The sequence below is a fragment of the Scatophagus argus genome, chromosome 2 (assembly GCF_020382885.2).
Source record: "Scatophagus argus isolate fScaArg1 chromosome 2, fScaArg1.pri, whole genome shotgun sequence".
In the NCBI taxonomy this organism is placed as follows: Eukaryota; Metazoa; Chordata; class Actinopteri; family Scatophagidae; genus Scatophagus; species Scatophagus argus.
Window position 1 is genome coordinate 27,497,777 of NC_058494.1, and position 22,627 is coordinate 27,520,403.

The 22,627-nt window shown below is 51.3% G+C and overlaps 2 protein-coding genes across 5 annotated transcripts; one reads left to right on the forward strand and one right to left on the reverse strand.

Annotated features, from left to right (window-relative positions):
* Positions 1-227: 227 nt before the first annotated feature.
* LOC124052042 (UTP--glucose-1-phosphate uridylyltransferase-like) lies at positions 228-8,127 on the forward strand. Of its 2 annotated transcripts, none has more exons than XM_046375927.1 (10): positions 228-431; positions 2,333-2,448; positions 3,123-3,230; positions 4,754-4,939; positions 5,020-5,153; positions 5,549-5,846; positions 5,923-6,120; positions 6,757-6,999; positions 7,583-7,687; positions 7,803-8,127. In XM_046375927.1, the coding sequence occupies exons 2-10, from the start codon at positions 2,350-2,352 to the stop codon at positions 7,908-7,910; spliced, it is 1,479 nt and encodes a 492-aa protein (XP_046231883.1). In that variant the 5' UTR covers positions 228-431; positions 2,333-2,349; the 3' UTR covers positions 7,911-8,127. The 2 variants fall into 2 exon arrangements, with proteins under 2 accessions (XP_046231883.1, XP_046231874.1); XM_046375918.1 differs by lacking the exon at positions 228-431 and adding an exon at positions 1,598-1,739.
* A 41-nt stretch (positions 8,128-8,168) lies between these two features.
* On the reverse strand, positions 8,169-21,411 carry vps54 (VPS54 subunit of GARP complex). 3 transcript variants are annotated; one of them, XM_046375851.1, is made up of 24 exons: positions 21,257-21,411; positions 19,332-19,497; positions 18,846-19,087; positions 17,996-18,080; positions 17,505-17,539; positions 17,098-17,229; positions 16,606-16,991; positions 16,356-16,482; positions 15,857-15,886; positions 15,323-15,430; positions 15,182-15,237; positions 14,515-14,611; positions 14,024-14,361; positions 13,804-13,933; positions 13,059-13,240; positions 12,621-12,733; positions 12,162-12,225; positions 11,967-12,072; positions 11,724-11,811; positions 11,497-11,618; positions 11,312-11,392; positions 11,071-11,178; positions 10,856-10,950; positions 8,169-10,764 (listed from the first exon to the last, which is right to left on the reverse strand). In XM_046375851.1, exons 2-24 carry the CDS (start codon positions 19,465-19,467, stop codon positions 10,659-10,661), a joined length of 2,967 nt encoding a protein of 988 aa, XP_046231807.1. In that variant the 5' UTR covers positions 19,468-19,497; positions 21,257-21,411; the 3' UTR covers positions 8,169-10,658. The 3 variants fall into 3 exon arrangements, with proteins under 3 accessions (XP_046231807.1, XP_046231816.1, XP_046231823.1); XM_046375860.1 differs by having other exon boundaries at positions 21,215-21,398; XM_046375867.1 differs by lacking the exon at positions 15,857-15,886.
* Between the last annotated feature and the right edge of the window lie 1,216 nt (positions 21,412-22,627).

Here is a 22,627-nt window from a genome sequence, read left to right on the forward strand (position 1 = left end):
ATTGAAAGAAAAGCACAGGCAAGTTAAATGGAAGAAAAAGTATTCAACAGAATAAAGTACATGAAGTATTCGCTTACTTTGGAGTAAAAATAGACCATCTTTGGTGGGCGGGACATGCTGGCAGCCTCATCCGATTGACGGGCCTCGTAGACCAATCACCGCTCTTCTTTGATGCTCGTGCGCTACGTCATTCGCTGGCGTCGGCGGGCGGGGCTCGCGCGGCAGGCAGCGGTCAAGCTAACCTGGCTGTCAGCTACAGGAGCTAACGGCAGGAAGATGAAACTACGCCGACTTCAGACCGCCTGAGCTGACCTTTCTGTCTCAGACTGAGTCCTCCGGGTCCGGGCGGTAGTGTGTCCCGGGTTCAGCTTGTCCGTGTTGTCCCCGGCTGTGTTTTTGAGGCTCTCCCGGTACTTTGACGGTGTGTTCAGGTGGGTACGTTTGGCGCTCGAACCTGTCGCTGTTTGTGCACGAAAAGTTTCAGGTGTCGTGTGTGTGCTTTTCAAATGGAAGTACAAAGCGGTGAAACATGTGTGACCTGCTGGCAGGAACCTGCTCCTGCTGCCACCACCCATAAGATTACAAGATCCCACAAAAGCAACAACTTGCTGCCCTCCAAAATCTTTTCATGTACGCAGGTTTGGTGATATCGAAATTAGAGATTAATACTGATGGCTAAAATTGCATATTTTCTAATGATAAATAAGCGCGTGTGCGGTTTGTTTGCCTTCCAACAACAGCCGTAAAGACAACACCGATAAGGTTACGTAAGAGACAAGATAAAAGTTAGCCAGAAACAAATAGACAAATACAAACACGACTGATAAAACGAACATAAAACAGTAATAGTAAGTAGTTCCAGGAAACAAGACAGGGAGATATTTGTTGTTTAAACTCAATTTAAACCCCCTACATGCAGTCTGCAGCTGTGATGGATTCAGGTGACGCTCGGATTTCCTGCTGCCCCCCCCCAAAACCCACTTTAAAAGTCTGTGGGTTTGACTGTGAAGGTCGCCACGAGAGCCTCACTGACGTCTTTCTACGTGACAACCACTGAAGCACAACCTGATCAGAGTTTAGATGTTTGAAAACACGACGTGAACGAAGCCCCTGAACACACCTGGATGGACACAGTGAAGACAAACACACTGTGGACCCCTGATGTCAACAACAACCATTAGAAAACATGAAGTGTGAGGATGAACAGGACGGAGAACAAAGCTGAGCACATGTGACACACCCACGCACACGCACACACACACACACACACAGGAAACACACTCGGCCGACACACACTTCACCTGTAGACTGGAAGAGGAAAAACAGCCAACTGATTAACCAAATTATTGTGTCCGCTTTGATTGTGTCTCAGCATGAGACAGCAGAAACGAGCTCGTGTTTAAAGAGTGTGTGACGTGGTGTGGACACACACACACACACACACACAGGCGGTGGCCGTGTGTGATTGGTGTGTTTGTGTGTGTCTGTGGGCAGGCCTTGTGTTGAGTTCAGGGTCTGAGCTGAGGATGAGGAGGACGTCTGTTGTCCTCTGACAGCTGCTCACTTTGTTTTCTCTGGACGAACGTATGGACTCAGTGTGAGCCGACTCGTCCGCCACCTGAAGCGTCCTCGTCCTCCTCGTCCTCCTCGTCCTCCTCGTCCTCCTCGTCCTCCTGCTGCGGCCGTACTTTCGTCCATCTTGTTGTTGAGCAGACTCAGAATGTCTCTGACCGTAGCCGGTGAGTTCACGTGCAGGTTGTCGTGTGGGATTTGTCGTTCGCAGCAGCAGCTCAAACCGTTTGCTCTGTTCATTGGACACTCAAACTTTGTGCTGCCTGAACTTCGGCAGCGCAGATGAAATTAGTGACACGAGTGCTCAGTGAGCAGCCGTGTGAAGGTTTTGGTGTTACGGCAGCCTGCAGGATTACAGCAGCGAAGGTTTCGCGATTAGTCGATCAAAACATCAAAAATCGGCTTCACAGTCGCTTCGTTTTTCAAGGGAAAACGTGACGAGTGTGACATCAAGACGGCGAACGAGGAGGCTTTGGGTTTGGGGCTGCTGGTTAAGTGAAAGATGCAGTTTGAAGATTTCATTGTGACATTTTCTAAACGAATGGATTGATTCTTAATCAGATTAATTGATAATGAAACTAATGTTTATCAGCAGGCCGACTTCAGACGAGTCGGACTGAAGTTAAACGGTTTAAAAACTTTCTGCTTCGGGTTGTTTTGCAGTGACTTTTATTCCATTAAGCTTGAAATTAAAAACATCAACATGTGGACTGAAGAGTGAAGTTAAAGTGTGTGTGTGTGTTCGTGTGTGTGTGCGCAGACCTGACCAGAGGAGCCATGACGGAGTTCCAGGAGAAGCTCCGCCAGCAGCACGAGGAGTCGATGCACCGCGAGCTGGAGGCGCTGCTGAGCACGGCCGGCGAGGCCGAGGCCGAGGTGAGGTGGGGGTCCTGGACTCAGAGCGGGTCTGCAGGACGGGCGTCGAGATGTTACGTTCAGTGCTGCTGCGCGGTTCTCACAGACACAGCACTCATTTCATTTAATAGTTTAAACGTAAAGACCACCTGACGACGACGTGGAAACGGGGACTTTGTGAACGCAGCACGACACTCAGGTTTTAGGCGTTGTGTTGTGTACACGGCGGCTCGGCGTGGAGCCACCTGCTGGTTGAAGCCACGGCGGCTCGCGAGGCCACCAGACTCACGAGTGAACGTTTCTGTTACGTCTCCACAACAAATATTTGTCAAGTGTTGCCTTCACAGAGTCCACGAGGTCACGTTATCACAGCGCACAAGTTCAGCCTGCTGGAGCCAAAGGTGAACGACCCCGAGGTCGCACACTCACGCACAAACACACGCACACGCACAAACACACACACGATATGATAGAAGGTTAAAGCCAAGCTGCAGTTGTGCTAAACGCTGATGATGTTTTGTCTCCCTCAGAGGACAGTGAGACAAACGGGGACAATCAGACTCGTCCTTTAAGATGTGGACACTAAAGTTCACTAAAGTCCCTAAAGTTTTCTCGTCCTTTGCTGGTAGTGTTTGTGGACTGACTGGACCCCTGCTGATGAGCCTTGTGTTGACGTTTGCTTCGTTCCCTTTCAGATCTGCAGAAAAGATTTCGAAGGCTTCAGGAAGCTCTTCCACCGCTTCCTGCAGGTCAAAGGTCCCGCCGTCGACTGGGCTAAGATCAACCGGCCGCCGGAGGACTCGGTAAGCAGCAGCGGGACACCAGCCGTCACCTGAGGTCAGGGTCTCGTGGTGCGGGCCTCTGTGGGCCAGGGTCACGGTCGTGGACCGTGGACTGGCACAGAACATCAGCTGATGGTTTTTGTCATGTCAGGTGGTTCTCATCACGCTGATGTTTGTTCAAGTGTTAGTCACTAATTTGATCCTTTAAAGGAGGCTGAAACGTCGTGACTGACAGCTGAGCGCTGCTCCTGATTGGCTCAGACGGGTGTGTGAGTGGTCAGCACAGGAAGCATTCAGGTGCAGCGCTGAGTGTAGGTCACCTGCGTTGTGTCGGCAGTCAGAAAACAGCCGAATGGCAGGAAACTGAGCTGAAGCGAGCAGGAAAACAGTTTGGGTTGACGTGACAACAGCTGGTGTGGCGTCGCTGTCGAGAAGTCGAGACGGAAGATGAACCACGAATCAAAACGACGGCCATCTTACCTCTGAGCATACAAAATGTGGGACTGCTCCTTTAAACCATCCAGCTGCTGCGGGACGGAGACGAGCTTCACGCTTCAGGAACAAGCTAACGAAACCAGATCTGAGGACAGAGAACATTCAGGCTAAAGACAGCTGTTATCAGCACGCTGACCTTTCACTCGCTCACACACACACACGCACACACACACTCTCACACACACACTCTGTGTTCCTGAAATAGCCGTGCACACTGAAGGTTAGGACTAAGAATAGTGTGACCGCTGCAGCATTTCAGAGGCCGGCGAGTGTGTGACTCCCACGTGTCTTCGTGTCCTGTGAGCTCAGACGTCGTCCACGCAGCGAGTTTAAAGTCCGCGTGAGACTTCGGTGCAGCCGCCGCTCGTCTGCGGTGCCCGAAGAAACTCGTTCAGAACAAACCACGAAACGCTGCGGTTTGAGTCTGTGTGGTTGACCGCAAAGCGAATCAGTAGTCAAGAGAACTGGACAGAAAGACCACAGCGTCCTTTGTCTCATGCCGTCCTCTGTCTCCCCACATGTCAGTGCACCACAAGCACAAAATCCATTAGCTTAAAGTTTACCCGCATGTCTTGTGGTCTGAGTGGACCCCCGTCTGGTAGGAACCGATCTGTTTTTACAGGAAGTGACCCTTTAAACTGTAGGACTGCTGGTGTGTTCAGGAGGAGAGTTTACTGCCCTGCGTGTCGGATACAAGCTGCAGGGCGTGCACACACACACACACACACACACACACACACACACACGTCCTGTTTGTGTGTGTGTGTGTGTGTGACGATCAGCAGACACACTTTGTTTACAGATTTATTTCCTTCTCTGCCGTCTTCACGTCTGGTTTCTTCAGAGTCTCTTCCGGCAGCCGAGTCATTTAAAGGAACAGTCCCACATGTTGTGTCGCGTCCTGATCAGCATTACGGCAGCTCTGAAGGGTCAAACTGTGCTTCACCACATTCAGTTCATTTGTGAATCCCGCAGCCTGTACAGGTGTACGTCACCTGTCAGCAGACCCGTGTTGTCCCTCTAACTGTGTCCCTGCTGTCTGCGTTCAGATCCAGCCCTACGAGAGGATCAAGGCCAAAGGTCTTCCTGACAACATCAGCGCCAGCCTCAACAAGCTGGCTGTGGTCAAACTCAACGGCGGACTGGGAACCAGCATGGGCTGCAAGGGCCCCAAGAGTCTGATCAGCGTCCGGAACGAGAACACCTTCCTGGACCTGACGGTGCAGCAGATCGAGGTAGAGACACGCCACAGAGCAGCTGCGAGCGTCCGAGGGTCGGCTGAACTCTGAACTCTGCTGTCCTCGTTTGCTTTCAGCATCTGAACAAAACGTTCAACGCCGACGTGCCGCTCGTCCTCATGAACTCCTTCAACACCGACGACGACACCAAGAAGATCCTGCAGAAATACAAGCACCACCGCGTCAGCATTCACACCTTCAACCAGAGCAGGTGGAGGGCGCACACACACACACTCTGTGCACACTGTGAAACCCATTAAATACAGGCTGTCAGTCTTTCTAAAGTCCAGCAGGGGGCGACTGCACCGGTTTCAAACCGAGGTCTGATTGTGTGTAAGCTTATGAGAAATGAGAACCTCAGCAAAGTTTCACCAGGCGGCTGCGGCCAAAAGCTCCTTCACTGCAGCATGAGGTTCACTTTGTAGGCGATGGTCACGTTTAGAGGCAAACAGACCATAAATCAGGGCCGTCTTTAGGGCGGGGCTACGTTGTGACCGACATGTCGCAGGTCAGATCCAATCAGGATGTCTCCCTCCCCCCACCGGCTCCAATATGATGATTCTTATTGTTCGTGTGTCATTCAGATCGCTCTTCTTCTCCTGGCAGGTATCCGAGGATCAACAAGGAGTCTCTGCTGCCCATAGCCAAAAACATGGGGTTGAACGGCGAGAACGCAGAGGCGTGGTACCCGCCGGGTCACGGAGACATCTACGCCAGCTTCTCCAACTCCGGGCTGCTGGACAAACTCATCGCCGAGGGGAAGGAGTACATCTTCGTGTCCAACATCGACAACCTGGGCGCCACCGTCGACCTCTTCATCCTCAACCACCTGATGAGCCGGCCGGCCGACAAACGCTGCGAGTTCATCATGGAGGTCACCGACAAGACCAGAGCCGACGTCAAGGTGAGAGCGGTTCGCTGTAACGTGGAGTTGTCTCAGTCCGATCTGCGCCTCACTGCTTCCTGTTGGCTCTGCACAGGGCGGCACGCTGATCCAGTACGAGGATCACCTGAGGCTGCTGGAGATCGCGCAGGTCCCGAAGGCCCACGTCGACGAGTTCAAGTCGGTCACCAAGTTCAAGATCTTCAACACCAACAACCTGTGGATCTCTCTGCCCGCCATCAAGAGGCTGTACGAGAGCAACGCCATGGACCTGGAGATCATCGTCAACCCGAAGGTGAGCGCACGCCCTCACGCGGAGGTTCACATGCTGAAACACGTTCACTCTGTCCTCAGTCAAGCCTCGCTTCACCCGAGAAAAGAAATTCTTGATTACGATCAGATTCGGTTCTTTCCAGGAAACGTCTGAAGAGAAGTCGGGGCGAAGCTGAGCTGTAATTCGTATTTGGCAGGTAGCAGCAAAGTAAACCCACTGCTGACCTTCTGCCAGGATCATCTCGTTGTTTTTGAGACTTCGCTCCACAAACTGGAGCCTCCAGGATGAAAAGACGGTTAAACAAAATGTCTAACAGTTTCAGCTAAAGGTGAACTTTAAAACCTTCATGAAGGATTTCTGATCACACTCACATCCGTCCTGACTGGTCAGATCTCAGTTCTCCACGCAAAGAAACGTCACTGCGTCAAACTTCACGCAAAGCATTTGCTGAATTTGCAAGAAATTTACCTTAGAAAAGTTTTAATGAGTTTAACAGGTTCCTCCTGAATCAGCACCTCACAGAACGGAGTGATTTTTAAAGGGAGTCTGGGATGTTGACGTCACTCGTTCAGTGGGTAAGTCAGCTGAAACTCGGTGCCTTCACAAACATCTCGACTCTTACTTTGGTGCTTCTGTTCTTCCTGAACGTCTGTGCAGACGCTGGACGGCGGTTTGAACGTCATCCAGCTGGAGACGGCCGTGGGCGCCGCCATCAAGAGCTTCAAGAACGCCATGGGTGTGAACGTGCCCCGCAGCCGCTTCCTGCCGGTGAAGACGACGTCCGACCTGCTGCTGGTGATGTCCAACCTGTACAGCCTGGACGCCGGCTCGCTCACCATGAGCAAGAAGAGAGAGTTTCCCACCACGCCGCACGTCAAGCTGGGCAGCTCCTTCACCAAGGTGAGCAGCCTCGGCGGGGGAACATCTCAGCACTGCTGGGGTTCAGTAGGGAGGCTCTGCCCTCGTAGGACCATAATCTGCTGTCTTACCTGATGATTACCTTGTAGCAACGATCAGTAAATTCTCACAGTTTCAGGACTGATGGAATCATTTTGTTATGTCAAGCGAGTCAAAGGTTGGTTTAACTCGAGGCAAATTTTGAAAAAGATCCAGACTTCGTATCGTATTGTACCGAAAGCTGATACCAGCCCCTCAGCTCCAGCTTTATTAGAAAGTGGATGCCTGTTCAGATGAACAAAGTAAGAAGACAAAGTAATCAAAACCTAATAAATGAATCTGCAGCTACACCCTAAAAAATCTGGCTGGGGGTGATTTTAATAATTCAGCTGGTGTAAACTCCAGCTGAGACGCTGACTGGTGGAGGCTGCTCAGCCATCAGCTCCGACCAGTCGAGTTCTGCTCATAGCGATAAATAACATGTTGTGTACGGGTTTAATCTCTCGATCGCTCAGTGGAGCGCAGACGTTAGCGGCGAAGCATCGAGACGTCAGAGGGTTTTCTGAACGCCTCGTTTGACCCGCAGGTCCAGGAGTTTCTGTCCCGGTTGGAGAGCATCCCGGACATGTTGGAGCTCGACCACCTCACCGTGTCGGGAGACGTCACCTTCGGAAAGAACGTCTCTGTGAAGGTAAAGACCCTCGCCTCCCGTAGTCCTGGTCCTGTGCAAACTGAACGAGGCCTCAGCCGTCGGGAGGCTTCCTGCCGTTTCACCAAACTTTCTTTTGTGTTTCTGCTCAAACCAGGGGACGGTCATCATCATAGCAAATCACGGCGACCGGATCGACATCCCCGCCGGAGCGATGCTGGAGAACAAGATCGTTTCAGGAAACCTGCGGATCCTCGACCACTGAGGCCTTCTGGGAAAAAACACACAAACAAAGAAGCCACAGGCAACTCGAAGAGCTTTTTCTGGTCTTCACGAATGAAGCGTCACAGTTTGTTTTCGTCCATTTTCAACAAAACGCCAAAGCTGCTCCTCGTCATGCAGACCATCAGGAAGAAACTTTGTGTTATTGCAAACAGAATCGACTTCTTCTGCTGTCAATTAAACAAGTGCAATAAGGGTGAGCCGAGTGTCGTGTGATTTTGAAGTAAAGTCCAGGGACATCTCTGGTTTCAGGTTGTAGTTTTATTTAAATTCCACCTTTTGAATTCCTTTTTAAAAGCTCAGTTTTCGGCTTTAAAAATCGAGCCTCTAGAAAGACACAGGATGCGGAAATATGCAGATGAACCTGAATCAGCAGGTCTGCAAAGGGGAGACCCAGAGAACACGTTTTCATTCAGATATGTTGAGGTCAGAGGTCAGCGGCAGCCAAAGTTTAGCCTCCACACCTGCTAGCTAGCAACACGTGACTGGCAGCAGTGGATGCCTGCTGTTGGTCAGCTGTCATGTGAGAAATCTACACTGGTTAGCTTAAAAAATGAAGCCTCTTTAAATCAGTAAAGAGGGCCGAAATCAGCAGCGTCAAAAAGAAATCACGCAGGGAAAAACAATAAACAAAACAATTTTAAAGGATCATTTCGTGCCAATCGTCACAGCTGGACTTTACTGATCTGACGGGAGCATCAATAAAGTTTCTACAAGTAGTGAACTCGAGCAGAGAAACAGACTGAACTCGCTCCGTCCTTCAGGTGTGAAGGATTCTGAGACATGCAGCTCGACTCGTTCGCTCGCTCACACACACACACACTCTCTCATTCACACACACACTCACACACACTCACACACTCTCTCACTCACACACACAGTGGTATGGTAGGCACACTGTAGTGGGGAGCTCAGACGTGTCGATCGTAAGCAGGCACTTCTGAAGCAGACAGTGGAGTCTCTCACAGGAAGCTGGCGGCGGAGGTCACGTCACGCCTCCGTCATCACGGTCTGAGTGTTAACGGGATTAATAAACTTGGGTCGTATCGTAAGCGACGAGCTGCTTAAGGAGACAGAAGAGAGTCGGCGTCTCCTCTCCTTCAGTCCGTCTCCGGGAGCCGAACGCTGCCCGAGGCGTCGCTGCAGGTTTCAGGCGAGTTCTGCCGCACAGAAGGTGACGTGACCTCACACTCGACGGGTGTGTGTGTGTTTTGGTTTGGTCGGAGCTCATAGCGACTGAACTCCACTCAGGAACAGAAAACCCGAAGCTGAATTTGGGAGCGGCAGGGTGAGCGCAGCACACACCTGCACAGGTGCTGTCAGGGCTTCTCTGGCCACGCCCAGGTCTGCTCAGAGGGACTGTTTCAGCGCTGCTCTGAGCCGGCTGGAGGTGGTGGGTGGAGACCAGTAGGTGATGTGGGGGCAAAAAAATGATAAAAACCAACAGGAAGCACAGACCACAAGTGACGTAAAGGCTGGAGACGCGGCGGCGGAAACAGTAGAACAGAAATGTTAACATTTAACGAGTGAATCAAGTCTCTCAGACTGCGTTTGGGTCCACATGTGGACTTCAGCTGTTGGGAATTAAGAACTTTGGATGGAGCTTTTCTGACCTTCACGGTACCAGCAGCTCAGTTACACGCAAAGTTTAAAAAAAAAAAAGTCACGTGGTCAGAAATTTGTTTTTCCTAATTTTTTCTTAAAAAAAAACAAAAACAGGAAAATAATTAAAAAATAAATCAGATTTTCTGTTCCCTTTTGTGTCGTTTCAGCCTCGCAGGAAACAAAAACCTCATGCAGATCAAATAAAAGTACATCAGGAGGGAAAAGGTGGACAGTAGTTTGAGTTCACAGCTGATTTTCATGCTTCGCGTTCTGCAGTCAAACTCATCGATGAGCTTCATGCAGAAGAATTAACTTTGCCTCTGGATCATCACCACAACTGGGCCCCGAACACAAAACCTAACGCATGTTTGGACTGTTGAAAGGAAAATAAAGTGCAATTGAAGAGTTCATTTCCCAAATTATGAGATGTTTTACTTTGGTAACAACAGGAAGTAGCTGAGGAGCTGAGACGCTTTCACAGTCTGGACTCGTTTTATCTGAAGAAATCAACTCTTCAATGACACGTTTTCATGAGGTCCTGCAGGCCTCAAACCGGATGTCGTCCAGGCCCTGAACACAACACGCCTGGAAAATGTTCCTGTGCGGAGTATAAAAAGAATCCTTTTTATGTTTTCAGAGAAGGAAACGAGGAAACGCTGACGCAGGAACCCTGTTGATTCCTCCCGAGCGGTTTGCGTTGGCCGCCGAACCCTGAATCCTCAGCTGCGAGATTTTAGCTAAAGTCTGCGAAACCAGCGACAGAAAAGTTCGGTGATAAAAATCCCTTCGGCTGCGACGTCCCGGCCGGCTGGAGGAAAAGTCCGCCACAGTATAGAATGTTTTCAAGACGACAGAAAAATAAATTACCCCGCCATGTCACACCCTCCGCCTCACTACAGCAGTCTAATAAGTTACTAGTGTTTCTGTTGAATTGCACACAGTGAGATGAGGTTCAGCAGTTTTTAACGAGGATCCGAGCAGGAAGCCCCCGCGGGTCGCTGCTCTCTTTTGGTCCCTCCGGGCCTCCTCCTGCCTCAGCTGGCCGCCGTTGGCCCTCGAGGTCGCCCCCACCCCTTCCCATCGCCGGGTCGGTGGGTCCAGGACGGCCCGCCGTCGTCGTCCTCCATCACCTTTTCTGCTCCCAGATCTCGGCCATGTTCAGGTCGAGCCGCTCGAGGCTCTTCAGCGCCTGGATGTTCTCCGAGTAGAAGGCAACGTCCACGACCACCAGCCTGCAAACGACAGGCAGCCGGTCACACCTCACAGCGTTACCTGTGACCATCAGCTCAGGTGTGTGTGTGTGTGTGTGTGTGTGTGTGTTACCCGTGCTGGGGTCCCCCGTCATTGACGACTCCGAGTCGCGCCAGCTGCCTCTTCAGGTGCATCTTGAAACTGCCGTTGATCCTCAGAAACAACATCTGTACAGGAGGAGAGACACGTCAGCCTGAGGCCAGCAGCTGGACTTCTGTCAGACCAGTTTGGAGGACAAACGGCGTCACACGTGTTGAACAAAAGCAGAGCGGCGTGTCGAGGCTCACCTGCGTCTGCTCTTCAGGCAGAAGCTCATAAATGGCTTCGTGCATCTTCGCCATCTGCTTGCAGACGTTCCTGAAGCAGGCCGAGGGCATCGGGGCCTTCACTTCATACTGAGGGAACAACAAGACAACATCAGTGAGCGCCGGGAGCCGACAGCCCGCCTGCGGCGCCGCAGAGCAGCCGACAGCCCGCCTGCGGCGCCGCAGAGCAGCATCGCACGGCTCATCGCACGGCTCATCTCACCTTCGACAAAACCTTCTCAAACAGGCTGTCCATGATGGCCACCAGCTTGGCAGAGATCTCAGCGATGTGGTCGTTGTAGTCCTGCAAAGCCACAAACCGTCTCAGCAACCGAGTTTTACCAAAACTACGAGCAGATACTTTCTGTTGGAGGTCCGACTGTGCAGATGTGAACATCTGTGTGTTACCTTGGTGATGTGGTCAAAGTGTCTGAGGACGCTGAACTGCTTGGGCTGCAGTTTGGTCTCAAAGTGAGCTCTGATGATGGGAATGTAGTGAACCACCAGCTGCAGGCAGCGGGAAGCTAACGCTACACACACACACACACACACACACACACACACGTTAGGCCTGTTCTGTCCTCTAATGGACCCTCTAACCTGACTGGTCAGACTGGTGCGGCTGCTGGTCTTACCGAGGTTCTTGGTGGTGATGGTCTTGAGGCCGACAACCTGCAGAGCTCCGGCGCCCAGAACCAGCTGGCAGCTCCGAGAGTTGAAGTGCTGCGGACAGACGAGAGCGACACTGAACGTTACGCCTACCGACAGCAAAGCGGCCTCACGGTGGCGCTGTGGTCTGAGATTCTGCCACTCAGCCGCTCTGAGTTTGGAAAAGTTCCTCGGCTGAACGCGGTCTGAGTGTTTGCGGCGGTTCTGACCTTGAGGAGATCCGACAGACGCGTCAGCATGTCGGTGGCGACGGACGGGATGTCGTTGACACACTGACAGTATTCCAGGAAGATCCGGATCAGCAGCAGGACCGTCCTGGACAAACAGACACACAGGGTCACAACACAAACCTTCAGCTGCTGACTTTTTTGTCATACGAGGGTTTCAGTTTGGGTTTCAGTTACCCGATGACGGCGTATTTTTGCCCGTCGACGAGCAGGAACTCAGTGGGCTTCCTGTCGTCCGGACCTGCAGGCAGAAACCAAACATGTTAGGGCTGAGGTCTTCCAACACTTTACACTCTGAATGCGTCCTGTGCTGAAGAGTGAAGCGGTTCACGTCCTTCTGCTGACTAAAATGTAGTCCGGACTGCACAGGAGCCTTTCAACGGCTGCTTGTGCCACCATGAAAACACTTTTCAGGTGCTGCAGCGAAGCGAAGGCACACGACCTGCAGCACGCCATCTGCAGGACGCCATCTGCAGGACGCCATCTGCAGGACGCCATCTGCAGGACGCCATCTGCAGGACGCCATCTGCCTGCTCCGCGTTTCATCATAAAACCAGTCAGTCAGTCAGTCAGTGTTGTTGGGGTTTGTGGAGGGTTTTGGCCCTCGATGGGGGGCAGTTGAGGGTCTTTGGGTACCTGTGATTTTGCGTTCTGGTAGTGTTATTCTGCCGTCGGCGATGGAGTTCACCAGGTCCTGGAACTCAGCAGGAACCTCCGCCTGCTTCCAGCGCTCGTTGTCCAGCAGGAGGCTGCGGGGACACGAGACAAACCACATCAGGACACAAAGACACACTCGACCCGTCAGGGCAGCGAGTTTCCAAACTCAGACTCATCAGCATGAAAGCAGGCCTGAAGTCCTTCACATGGAAACTCGAACATCACAGCGTCCTGACTCAAACCGTGACTCCTACTGAGGACGTCCTCTCACGCAGCCGTCTCATGAGACACGCAGCCAGCTGAGCTAATCAGCTTCTTGTTCGGAGGCTAAAGCTAACTTTTCCCGTAACAACAATGAAAATATGGTGGCTGCATCCCTGCAAAGTCCTCTGACTGGATTAACAGGCGGCTGCTGACCTGAGTTTGGTCTTGCGCTCTTCGTGGAAGCGGTGGACAAAGCGGTTGGCCTGGCTCTGCAGCGCCCCCCGCAGGGAGACGCTGCGCCTGCCGCACAGCTCCTCGGTGTCCCGGACGAAAGCCTCCACCGCCTGAGAGAGACACACGAACTCGGCCGAGCTCAGACGCTCCAGAGAGCCGTCCTGATGGAAGACGGAGACCAATTTAGGGACATCACACAGAGGAATTTAAATTCAGTACGTTTGTAGTCGTGTTTAGATCCGTAAAAGAATTAAAAAGATAAAACTTTGTTCAGCCTGAGCAAAACTGGCGTGCAGCCGCTGCAGCACAAAGCAAGAAAGGCCCCAAAAACATAAACAGCTGCAGCAGGACCAGCTGAGCTATCAAAACGAACAGCTGAGCAGCACACTCACTGACATGTTAATGAAAACGTGTGGTAAACAACATGATGATGTCATTAATAAACAGGAAATGCGCAAAATGTGGCCAGAATTTGACGGTCACTCCAAACCTCCAGGGGGCAGCACCTCACCACAGTAACTGCTAGCTGCTGCTAACTGCTGTAGCCAAAGCTGCCATTAGCTCAACGGTAGCTTCGGCTAGCGGCTTCGTCAGACAGGATGTGCTGCTGCTAGCTGGTTAGCACGCTAGCTTAGATATCTCATCAGCTCATCAGCTTCTGTTTGGGTCGTGTCGAGTTGTGTGCGCCACACCTGCGGCGGCGGCTAACGCACATCTCTCGTACCTTCGCTCTGGCTGTGAGGACTTTGACGCAGCGGTCGTGGCTGATGTCGGAGGCCGAGTACAGCAGCTCCTGGATGTTGTTGATGACGCGGTTCAGCTCGAGCTCGGTGGGCATCATGGTCTCGCCGGACCTGCGGACAAACACACTCGATGTTTCGGCGCTTTTTGAGCGACACAACATCCACATTTGGCAGGATGGAAGAAAAAGTGAGGTGACATACATGAAGCTCTGCTCCCTGCCGACCGGCGTCTCGCTGCTCCCAGAGGCAGAGTCGCTACTGACAGCCTCCGTCCGGCTCTGCTGGACCCTGGAGCCCCCCGCAGAGTTCTGATCCTGGACCACCGCCGCCTGCTGCTGCCGCTGGGCCTCGTTCAGAGCGTCGCTGATGAACAGGCCCTCGTGGGTGAGGTAGGCCAGCTCAGCCTCGCCCTGCAGGAGCGACGGGTTGTGGGAAGCCTCCTGGCCAGAAGCCCCTGAAACGGCCTCCTCCAGGAGCCGGTTCTTCTGGTTCGAGGCCTGAACCTCCAGGACCACGTTTTTGATCACGCTCAGAGTGGCCTGACAGACAGACAGACAGAAGGGAAATACAAGCTGCTGTCAGGTTTTATCTTCTGTTTACGAGCGCGTGGGCTCAGATTGTTCTGTTCCACACACTTGATCATTTTTTAACTTTTGTCGAGGTCGAGTCCATCAGGTCTGATTCTGACCCACCTTGATCCTCTGCAGGAAGAGAAGAAAACTCTCAAAGACGTTTTTCAGCAGCTCAAACCACTGAGGGAACGTCATCACGCGCATCTGGTCAGCGAGCCTGCGGACGAGCGCACGTGTCACACGGCGTTAAAAACATCCTGTTCAAACGTGTGTGTGCGTTCACTCTGCGCACACACACACGATGGTTTGGTCAGCTGAGTAAAGAGAAGTTTCTGTTACGGATGAAAGGATCAGACTGTAACATCAGGAACACAACCACACGGGCTGAACCGTCACGTTACGTTGCCGGCTCACGTCTTCATCATCATCAACATCATCGCCATGGTAACCGCACGCTCATGTCAGCACGCTGAGGGTTATGTGGAGAAAATAACCACAAACGGCTGATTTGATGATGATGATGATGTGCAACCGCGGCCAACAGGACGTGTGTTTTCAGCGTGTGGCGTTTAAGTCGCCTCAGTCATCCCACAACAGAAACCAAACAACTTCAGCTTTGTGCCTGTCGGTTTAACAGAGCAGGTTTGTGGCTCTGCTGCAGCACGCAGAGCCACAGAGGGTACGTGGAGCTGGGCTCGCTGAGGCTCAGTCCAGATCCTCGGCCCGGAGCCTCAGGACTGAGCCTCAGCCCAGAGCCTCAGCCCAGAGCCTCGGCGCTTCTACTTACTTAGTGACGACTTCGGTGTCGATTTCTTCGATGTGTAAAACACTTTCTGCTACACACTGTGGACACAAACAGGACACATCAGGTGGGCTCGTTTGCTCGTGTCTGATGGCTCAGGTGCATTCACACAGTCGGGAGGCGTACCTGAGTGACCACGGCTTTGGCCGCCACAATCGTCTCATCGCTATAAATATCCAGAAAGTCCAGTTTCCTCTGCCGCAGCAGGCCGAACACCAGAGACTCCAGACGGTCCTGACACACACACACACACACACACACACACAGAATGAACGGCGCTCACCACAGCGAAAGGCCCAGAAAGTCAATGAGAAACGTGATGCGGTTTGACAGAAATCAGCGTTCAGATCAAATCCTTCATTCAAATCCTCACAGCCAACAAAATCAGGATCAAATCGATTCTTCATTTGAACAAAGAGCCGTTCATCATTTTAACTGTTTGGTTGAAAGTAATTCAGTCTACAGCAGTAAACTCCACCCCTCTGGCACTGCAGGCACATTAAAACAAACACACCAATTATCATCTGCGTCAGGCGTCGGCCGATTGACGGCTGATCGATTACTGATCAGCTGTGACAACTGAGCCCGATTTCAGCAGCAGGCCTGATTTCATGGATCTGATGTGACTTTAGAGTGTGAGTGTGTGTGTGTGTGCGTCACCTTCTGCGAGGCAGCGTTTGGTTTGTGAACCTGTGACGGACACGACAAAAGTTAAACACACACACACGTGTTTCCACAGGACCACAGACGAATATTGATCTGATCTGAAATATTCCGGATTTTTGGTTTGTTTGATTTTCAGGCTCTCAAACTATCAATAAAGGTGACCTGCAAAAGAGGCTGATTACTGTTCAAGGGCTTTCAAGGACTTTCAAGGCCCTAAATCAAACATTTCCAGGTTCCCAGCAGTCGTCACTGTGGTCATAAATGACGTGAAGCCTGAAGAGCTGCACACGTTTTCAGGTCAAAGCAGGCTGAAACTGATGCCTGAACTCTGAGGACCCGAGTCCCTCAGGCGTCTCTGAAGCGACGGATCCGGCGGTCCGGACCGGATCAGAGGCGCTTCTGTGCCTGATCAGAGTGTGTTTAGTGCTGCTGTGGTCTCATGTGGACTACAGGACAAAACAGGACGAAGGCTTTGGGGGGAGTTTGTTCAGACCTTCTCCAGGACCTGCGGCTCGTCCCTCAGGCTGCGGTTCAGGTCACTGCGGGCGAACATGCTGAAGTCCTCCACCATCATCTTATCGATCAGCTTCTCCAGCTCGCACAGCTGGGAGCCCAGATGTCTGAGGGAGGGACAGACAGGCAGAGAGACAGTCAGAGAGACAGACAGGCAGGCAGACTGCAGCTGCAGTTTGGTGACCGCGTCCACACTCATCAGACTGCGGACAAAGTCCTCCTGTCCTCACCTGAAGCTGTGGACTCCCTGCAGCTCCTGCTGCAGCACCTCCTTGGTGGTGGAGATGAGCTCCAGCGCGCCGACGAACTCTGAGGTGGAGAGCAGCAGCTGCACGGTGGGCTGCGTCTGATGCACCGCCGCCATCAGCTTCAGCTTGTTGTGCAGTTTGACGCAGTTGTTGCGGGCCAGGGCGGTGCGGAGGGCCCGCAGAGGCCCCTGGCACATGACCCGGTCGATGGCGGCGGTCCGTCCCCGCAGCACGGCCACGGCCCGCTGCGTCTCCTGCAGCCGGTCCTGCAGCTCGTGCTGCGAGGACATGGCGTGGAAAAAGGCCTCGGAGCGCAGAGAGATCTGCCGGGCGATGCTCACCTCCACCACGTCCAGATAGTGACTCAGCTGGACGGAGACACAGGACAACCGACTGACACGTGACTCATGAGAAGCAGCTGTGATGTCATGTGCGTGTGTGCGTGCGCGTGTGTGTGTGTGTGCGTGTCTTCACCTTCTCCTGCAGCAGTTTGGAGGAGGCCACGTCCCTGCTGCTCCTCCCCCCGGCGCTGTTGAAGTGCGACCAGGGCAGGACGGCGTTGAAGGTGGCGGGGTCCTCCAGAGCAAAGTCAGGCTTCATGAAGATCTTCATGGGGGACGGAGTGAGACACCCAGACAAACAGTGGACACGTCTCAGATACCAAATCACTTCATCCACATGATAAACTTAATGCGTCACACAGCAAAATGCTGGACTCAGCAGAGCAGTGGACGCAAGCAGAGAGGAAGTTCAAAGCAGAAAATGAAAGTAAAACCGACCCAATAAACACACGAGAAGCATAAAGCAAAGTACAGCAGCAGCAGTAGTAGTAGTAGTAGTAGTAGTAGTAGTAGTAGTAGTAGTATCAGTAGAAGTATTACCTTGGGGACCTGTTCCAGCTCAGCTCTGGATTTTTCTGGAGGACACAAAGAAACTGTGGCTCAGGAACTTGACGTTAGCTTATTTTACACTCTACGAAGTCGCGTGCTGGGGGCCATTTTGGATCAGATGCGAGTCGGCTGGTGACTGAAGTGTGTGTTACAGCTAACCTGTTTCCATCACCGCAAATGGACAAAACACTAAAACACGCAGGATCCTGTCAGCACGCCGTCGCACCGCCGACGCGAACGTTCCTGCACTCAGAGCCTCTGAAGGCTTCACCATCAATGAATCAATATGCAATAAAAAAAGAATATTTTTTATGTCATCTGTTGGCCAATCAGGTGTGTTGCTGCTCGGCTCGCACGACCAAATTTTAGGCCTGTGCAAAGAATACACTGCGTGTGTACTCTGTGTACTGTGTGTGTACTGTGTGTGTACTGAGGCGTCCTCAGGGCACGTCCTGCAGCAGCAGCTGGTTGATAATTCATACCGTGGTTGGTGGTGATGCTGGAGACGGCGTCCACGCTGTCTTTGTTGGGACAAATGGTCTTGCAGCGTTCATGGATTCTTTCCCTCTGAAGACAAAGACACACAAAGACAAAACAGACTCAGCGACTCCCCCTGGAGGCGTGAAATCAAAATGTTGGGTTTGTCCTGAGGGTGGCGCTAAAGACCACCGCTGTGGAGGTCGAACTGCTTGAGGAGGAAATGAAGGAGGTGGTGACATGAGGGACGTTTATAAAAACTGGACGGCTCTTACAGGAAGACACAAAGTCGTCACCAAAGGCCTTCATGAGAAAACAAAGAGGGAATAAAAAGCTGCTGTGAGAGCACATTTCTGATGAAACACAAACAGGAAGAGCAAGTCGAGCAGAGTAAACACACACACACACACACACACACACACACACACAGTTTGTAATGGAAGGAAGGATCCTGCATGAGAAAAAAGTTACCAAACTAAAAATCAGAACATCAACAGTAAAACTGATTTTAATCCACAAACTGCTGGAACATAAATGCTTTATTTTTGTGTCAGACTCAAAAGCTGAAGCTGCCGCAGTTCACAGACGCCACCGCTTTAAAACACTCACAAAGTGTGTCAAAGTGACCCAGTGACATCAGCGGCTAACAGGAGATGCTAACAGGAGCGGCTAACAGCTAATTAGCAGGGCATCATGGGAACCTAAAAGTCCCGGTCTCAGTCTGAAGATCTAAAATGTGGCTGGAAACACCAAAATCGAGCCAAAATGTCTGAGGGCTGCAGAGAATAAAACACGATGATGTGAATGTGAACGACCCTCAAACACGCTGAGCGAGCAGGTCGGCGTGGGGCTTACCTGAGCCGTCTCCTGCAGGTAGGGTCCGAACTGTTCCCTGGTGATGCTGGGCAGGCAGAAGGAGGGCATCACCTCCGTCTCGGCGAAGTCCAGCCCCCACGTTTTGGTGAAGAAGTCGGACTCCCGCTTGGCGAGCCGCGGGTCGTTCAACGCGGCGGGCAGGTTGACCTTGGAGCTGTACACCGTCCATCTGTCGTGCTCTGCCACCACAGACGGGCCGTCACACAGGCCCCGCCCCTCGCCTGCGGGACCACGACAGAGTCAGCACAAGTCTGATACACAACATCAAGTTATTTAACAAACACGTCCTGATTCCAGCTTCTGCAATTTAAAAACACTCTTTGTTTCACATCAGCTGAACCGACAAAACCAAATCATTTCAGGTTCAAGACATTCTGACGCTCTAATTCAGGCTGGCAGGCCAGTCTGTTCAGTGAAGACCACGTCTATGAATGCTAAGACGCCAAAGGCGGCGGCGGCTCCCACCGGTGGGCTCCTTGGGACAGACGTCGGGCAGCGAGCGGACGGGCCGGCAGCGAGGGGGGGAGGGATCCCGCTCCTTGTGATAGATCCTGTCTCGGCCTCCGCGAGGCACTGGGGAGGAGCTGTGGCTGGAGGCCATGGCATTGGGACTCGCCTCCCAGGAGGCTAGCTGGGGACAGACGAGACACACAGAGACAGGAAATGACATTTTGTCTTGTCATCAACAAATCTCCTGTTCAGACTCAAACAAAGAGTTTCCACTGATGCATCTTCTTCCTCTGAGTCTCCATTAACATCAGTTCACACACACACACACACACACACACAGCGTGGAGCTGAGAGCCACAGACAGGAAGTCAGACAGCACAGACAGACGGACTAACATGCTGATGGTCGTTGTACTTGACAAGAGTAAGAAAACTACAGAATAACGTCGGCCTCATCTCATCCTGCCTGACAGCCTTACAGCCTGACTCAAACCGCCGCTCTTCTCTGCAGCACAGGAAGTGACGCCTTTCACGCAGCGAGGTCGACTTCTGGCAGCCGTTCACAGCAGAACCGAAACCTCAGCGTTGTTTTGAGACAACATCATGACTCGCTTCATCGTGTTACTGATCATCGTTACTTACAGGTCTGTGCTGGACTGCAGTCCTGTTCGTGTCCACTCCTTTCAGCTGTTTTCAGGTCTGTTGAACGTCCCGCTTAGCTCACCAGCTGGTCTCTAAACTGACACCGAGAGCTGCTGAGCGGAGCCCCGCTTCATCAGATCTGCTGAACCAACCCGGGAACCGAAACTATGAATGACACTCACAGCGTGAGAGTCACTCTGAGCAACAGGTTTCATATGATACCTGAGTCACTGACAATATGAACCATCACTGCAGCCTTTTCCCACTTTGAAAAGCCGCCTCAGCAGAACTGAAAGTTGGTTAACTGATTGGAAATAACCGGCTGGTTTATTTTTGCAGAGATTTGCGACTTTGAAAAACGTGAGCGTGGCTCACGTGCTAACAATACTGATACAACACTGAGTGTATTATCATGAGGCTGCAACCAACACAAACATGTCAAAGTCTAATCTGTTACTGTCTCCACGCCCAGAGGACACACTCCTGTCCTCTCCCATTCACTTCAACTGAAGCTCGGACGACTGACAAACACAACGCGTGTTTCCGTTCCAGTGTGACGTCCTGTCAGTTCAGTCATCTGAAGCACACTATGACACCACATCAGAACCGGAACATCAGCTGCTCACGTCCCGAAGACGACTGTGACTCAAACCTGATGGACACCACGCTGACACAATCATCGAGTTATTCCCTCAAACTGTCCAAACATGTCCTTAATATAAAACCAATAATGCTCCCATTAAAGGCGGACTGAAACAAACAAAGTTCTGGGCTGTCAGTAAATCTGTTCAGCATCAAATTAATTAGCAACATTAATTTTGACCAATACTTACTGTTATTTCTTCCATGCACAAGTAACATTAGCTCTCAGACGAAGATATTAGGGGTTAAATGTTTAAATCCAATCAGGTTTTGTATTGTTTATGTCAAATCATTGCATTGTCAATGCAGGCAGCTGTGCCAGAAGCTAACCGGCTAGCTTTAGCTTAGCTTCGGTGCATTCACTGCTGTATCCGTTAGCGTTAAATCCACTGAGCTGACAGTGAAGCCAAAGGTCAAAGGTAACAGCAGAGACACGAAACAGATTTTACTTTGAACGACAGGACTGATAAAACTCTGAATATCCGCGGCCCGTGCAAATGCTAAGGCTAATGTTGTCAGCGAGAGCAGCGGAGGTTACACGTAGACTGGCTAATGCTAGCAGGCTAGGCTGAGCAGCTGGCTAACGCTGTGGCAGGCGGACAGACGGAGACAAACCTGAGAGGTTCAGTGACTGCGGAGCGTCTGTCGCTTCCGTACCTGTCGTGTGAAGCACAGCAGCCGGTGTATCTCCTCTTCACCATCACAGGAACGCCGGAAGAACCGGGAGCAAAACAACAGGACACACAGCAGCAGCTAGCACCATTACACCGACCATCATGCACTGCGGGAGGCGGGGCAGCGGCGGGATCTTCTTCTTCTGCCATAAAACTCACTGCTGCCACCTTCTGGCCAGCTCGCACCTCTCCAAGTAAAACTGTCTACCCAAGTGGAAGTAGCAAGACTGCAGTGTAACAATTGTAGTAAGTAAAAACACATTAGCGTTAGCTAAAGGAAAACTACTGTCCGTGCAAGACAGCTCATTTCACAATAACGTATTACTGCATATTATTGGATTAGGATTATTGGTGCATTCATGTGCAGATGGCAAATGTGGGGCTAAAATAAAATGATCAACTTATATTTTAAATATATTACTTCATACATGGTGGGGTAGATAGATACATTCTTATTAATAAAACCAAGAATAGATTATATTTGGAATTTATATTTGCATTCTGAAAAGTAACCAGCAGGACTTTCCTCTGAATTATGAAGCAGCAGAAAGTGGAAATACTCAAATACAAGTACCTCAGAACAGAACAGTACTTGAGTAAATGTGAAATACTTTGCACCACTACCAATATGGACCATTTAACCTACTTTACTTTGATTTCCCTACTGCACAGCTGCCCAGCATGGGGCCCACGGGCCAAAGTTGGCCCACCAGTTGTGTCTAGGAGGCACACCTGGGATTTAGTTCCATTTTACATTTTAACACCACAGTATGTTTAGTCCACAGTGCGCTGTGAAGTTTTGTTTTCGCCCCTGTGAAGGAAAGCGTCAGGTACTCCTGACTGCAGGTCTGAAGATGTGACGGTGAGTGTCTTTGTTTATTGGACACACAAACATCGGCAGGGAACGGGGTCTCGTCTGGTCCGGGTTTATCGGACGCGTCTGAAACCAGCACAGGTTTGACTCAGGAATTTTTACAACACTGAAAAAGTTTGGCATCGAAAACCAAACGTGAACTGAAAAAGCCATACAAATATTTGGTGTTTACAATTATTTGCTTTTCTATATATTTATAATTCTTGTTTTTTTTAATGTCAATCTTCAGATTTTTTTCCTGTTTTTTAATGACAGCTTTCTTAAATGTCATCATTAATCTTTTTATCTGCTGTACCTGTCTGATGGAAATGATTCAATGCCAACGTTTCCCTTTTATAGTTCAGTTCTCATTTAACGTCATAAATTGTGTGTTACTGTTCTGGCCCAGCTGAAGCTTTACCGTCACGCGGCTGAAGTTCATCCTCTCAGGAACGTCGAGGAAATCGCAGTGAAAATCTGCCTTATGACTGACGTCCTCCT